This window comes from Zingiber officinale, chromosome 9A, assembly GCF_018446385.1.
Source record: "Zingiber officinale cultivar Zhangliang chromosome 9A, Zo_v1.1, whole genome shotgun sequence".
NCBI classification, from domain to species: Eukaryota; Viridiplantae; Streptophyta; class Magnoliopsida; order Zingiberales; family Zingiberaceae; genus Zingiber; species Zingiber officinale.
The window spans coordinates 23,062,260-23,066,130 of NC_056002.1; the positions used below are offsets into that span (position 1 = coordinate 23,062,260).

The window sequence follows — 3,871 nt, forward strand, 5'->3', positions numbered from 1 at the left end:
CTTTAACTGAGATGTGCACAAGTAACGAAAGATTTCTCAGACGGTGACTATATACCTCCAAGGTTATACATATTCCCTTACTCGACAACTTCTGGCACCCGACATTCTCTGCTGCCTCATAATTGTAAAGATTATGAGAGATTGTATATAAAGGAGGGGTCTTTTTCGTTGGCGAGGTAGGTGAAATCGCATTAAGTTACTTTTAATTATGCTTCTCAATTATGCTTAGCTATCCACACTCATCTATTGTTCTTATTTTTGCTCGGTCATCATACTGACTTGAGCGTCGGAAAACCTACGCTAGGAACTCCTCCCCTAGTTTTTGACGCTAACATCCTGTCTACTTTCTCTGGTGTGTGCATAGAGAAAGAAAAAGCATCTTTTTCTTTAATTCAAAATCTTCGTACAGTCAACAATAGTATATCATCTCTCTAGTTTTCAGATAGAAGGATCAATAATCAAAATCAGATCAAATAAATCAAAATAACTATAAAAAATTAAATTAATCAAATTAAATTTCTAAATTAAATCAGTTCAATCAATTATCTCAGTTTAATTGAGAGTTTACTCACCATGGCGATAGGCAAACAAAAAGAGATCAGAATTCGTTAGTGCTATCTAAGTTGTAATTTATTCTTCAAGTAACAATATCAAATATACACCTTGTTAGTTGATCTAATATAATAGTGTATAATGGGTAGCAATTAGATTTTTAATGATGAATTGAATAAAATGTTAATAGATACTATATTTTAATTCCAAATTTAATTGTTTAAAACTATAAATGAACACTAGCTATGGTGATTAGTAACAAAGATCCAATTTATTTCCCAAGGTTTAATTTATGAAAAAGACCTTAGTACTTGGAGACCAAAAAAGGGGATAAAAATTAATTATATATATACATGAAAGTAGTAAGAGTTTCCTGGCTGATCTGGAGGATATCTAGATGTCTGACTTTCTGATCTTTAATTTTTTTTTAAAAAACAAATTAAGTGAATCACCACATATTGTTCAAAGACAATGTACCACACGTAACCCTAACTGTATTAATTTCCACACGTGATTTATGAAGGACTATTTGCACTTCATGCGCTCTATATAAATAGCCTATAATGATCTCACCTCGTCCTGCAAAATCTTATACATATGTGCTTATATTTGTGTATGTGATTATTGATTAAGATATCAAATAATCTGGTGCAGTTAATATTGCTATGAATACAATGGCTAGCCTTGTTGTTCCATGCCATATTCCTCATACGACCATCGTTAACAACTCCTTTGCATGCGCCTTCCCCGCCAAAAGCCCTTCTTTCCTAATTAGGCGACGTCGATGTTCCAAGATCGCATGCAAATCTAGCGATGACGTGCATGAGCCCACGCTCGACCGTCGCGACGTCCTCCTCGGCCTCTGCGGCGCCGCCGCCGCCGTCGGCGGACTTGGGGTCGGTAGCAAACCGGCCTTCGGCAGCCCGATCACGGCGCCGGATCTCTCCAAGTGCGGGCCCGCCGACTTGCCCAACGGCGTCCCTGTCGTCAACTGCTGCCCTCCATACTCCAGCACCATAAGGGACTTCAAGCTCCCGCCGCAGTCGTCGCCCCTCCGCGTCCGCCCCGCCGCCCACCTGGTCGACGCCAACTACCTGGCCAAGTACACCAAGGCCGTCGAGCTCATGAGGGCGCTGCCGGCCGACGACCCGCGCAACTTCACGCAGCAGGCGAACATCCACTGCGCGTACTGCGACGGCGCCTACGAGCAGATCGGCTTCCCCGACCTGGAGATCCAAGTCCATAACTCGTGGCTCTTCTTGCCGTGGCACCGCTTCTACCTCTACTTCCACGAGAGGATCCTTGGTATATATATACTCCTATATATTTATTCGATGATTAATTAATCTTCTCGATTAAGTCTCATAGATTTCATACTGTTTTCGATTCGATTCGATTCGCAGGTAAACTCATCGGCGACGAGACCTTCGCGCTTCCCTTCTGGAACTGGGACGCGCCAGGTGGCATCCAGATGCCCTCCATCTACACTAAAAAGTCTTCCTCGCTCTACGACAAGTTACGGGACGCCAGGCACCAGCCGCCAGCCCTCGTCGACCTCGACTTCAACGGGGTCGACCCTGGCTTGCCCTACCCGCAGCAAGTCGACCACAACCTCAAGATCATGTACCGCCAGGTGGTCTCCGGAGGAAAGACGCCGTTGCTGTTCATGGGCTCGCCGTACCGCGCAGGCGACGAGCCCAACCCTGGATCCGGCTCACTGGAGAACATCCCGCACGGTCCGGTGCACATTTGGACCGGCGACTCGACGCAGCCGAACGGGGAGGACATGGGCAATTTCTACTCGGCGGCGCGGGACCCCATCTTCTTCGCGCACCACGGCAACGTCGACCGCGTGTGGTATCTATGGAAGAAGCTCGGCGGCCGGCACCGCGACTTCGACGACAAGGACTGGCTCAACGCCAGCTTCCTCTTCTACGACGAGAACGCGGACCTGGTCCGCGTCACGGTGAAGGACTGCCTGGAGACGGAGCGGCTGCGGTACACGTACCAGGACGTGGAGATCCCGTGGCTGAAGTCGCGGCCGACGCCGGCGAAGAGAGCTGCCGCAGGGACTCAGAGGCTGGGGAGACCGAGCGCTTCTACCGCGGAGGCAGCGAGGTTCCCGGTGGTGCTTAATTCGCCGGTGAGCTTCACGGTGAAGCGGCCGAAATTATCTAGGAGCGGCGCGGAGAAGGAGGCGGAGGAGGAGGTGCTGGTGGTGGAGGGCATCGAGTACGACCGCGACTTCTTCATCAAGTTCGACGTGTTCGTGAACGCCCTCGAAGGGACGGAAGGGCTGACTCCCGGCGAGAGTGAGTTCGCCGGAAGCTTCGTGAACGTACCTCACAAACACAAGCACCGGAAGAACGAGAAAAAGCTGAAGACGGGGCTTCGCCTCGGGATCACGGACCTGCTGGAAGACATCGGAGCTGAGGACGACGAGAGCGTACTGGTGACGATTGTACCGAGGGCCGGGAAGGGGAAGGCGTCGGTGGCCGGCATCAAAATTGACTTCTCAAAGTGAAAAACCATCCACCACAAGACGCAATCAATTAGTCAATCATCCATGTGGGTGTATATATATAAAAGATCATATAATCGCCGATAATATTATCAATAAAATTTGTTGCATCATTTTCCTTAATATATTATAATCAGCCTTCTATTCTCCAACTAAACGATGATTTGTCTGAAATATGATATATAATCGTTCTTTTTTGGGGTCTCACAAAATTTTCCAATCAAATCTGAGTACGAAATAAGAAGAGCTAGCAGATAAAGACAAAAAGTCATTTGCTAAAGTTTTGATTTCTCAGCATCATAACTTAGCTTTCCTTGTACACGAAAGTTAAGGTTTCATAGTGTGAAACTCACTGCATTCCGTATCGTAAGCAGTAAGAAACAGCCTCACCTACAGATAGAGCCAAGACAAAAAAGAAATAAATTTATAGCTTTTAATTACTTTTCCTGTTATGAATTAACAATAACGATTTAGAAACTAGAGAAACTTGACTATTGTACGAGCCGCATGCGTTGCCATTGGCTCAGTGAGCCAAAGTCGCGCCTCGTAGTAGAATTAACAAGCCATTTGAAAGTTCACTGGAAAAGGCTGACACGACTACTCCCTCGACTAGCCAACTTGCATTCATTATGTCGGTTGTCCAGATTTTTTTTTTTTTGGTTTTTAAATGCAACTAGCTACATGTCAACGTCTGACTTAATCATCGCTGTCGCATTCGAAGGTGACTTATGTGCTCATCAACTACGAATCGCACTTGAAATGTACAAGTCGCTAGACAGGTTGGCATTGGTAATTGTC

The 3,871-nt window shown here is 46.3% G+C and overlaps 1 protein-coding gene across 1 annotated transcript; it reads left to right on the top strand.

Annotated features, from left to right (window-relative positions):
• Positions 1–1,134: 1,134 nt before the first annotated feature.
• On the top strand, positions 1,135–3,198 carry LOC122021896 (polyphenol oxidase, chloroplastic-like). The gene is made up of 2 exons (XM_042580072.1): positions 1,135–1,857; positions 1,956–3,198. Exons 1-2 carry the CDS (start codon positions 1,218–1,220, stop codon positions 3,074–3,076), a joined length of 1,761 nt encoding a protein of 586 aa, XP_042436006.1. The 5' UTR covers positions 1,135–1,217; the 3' UTR covers positions 3,077–3,198.
• The last annotated feature ends 673 nt before the right edge of the window (positions 3,199–3,871 follow it).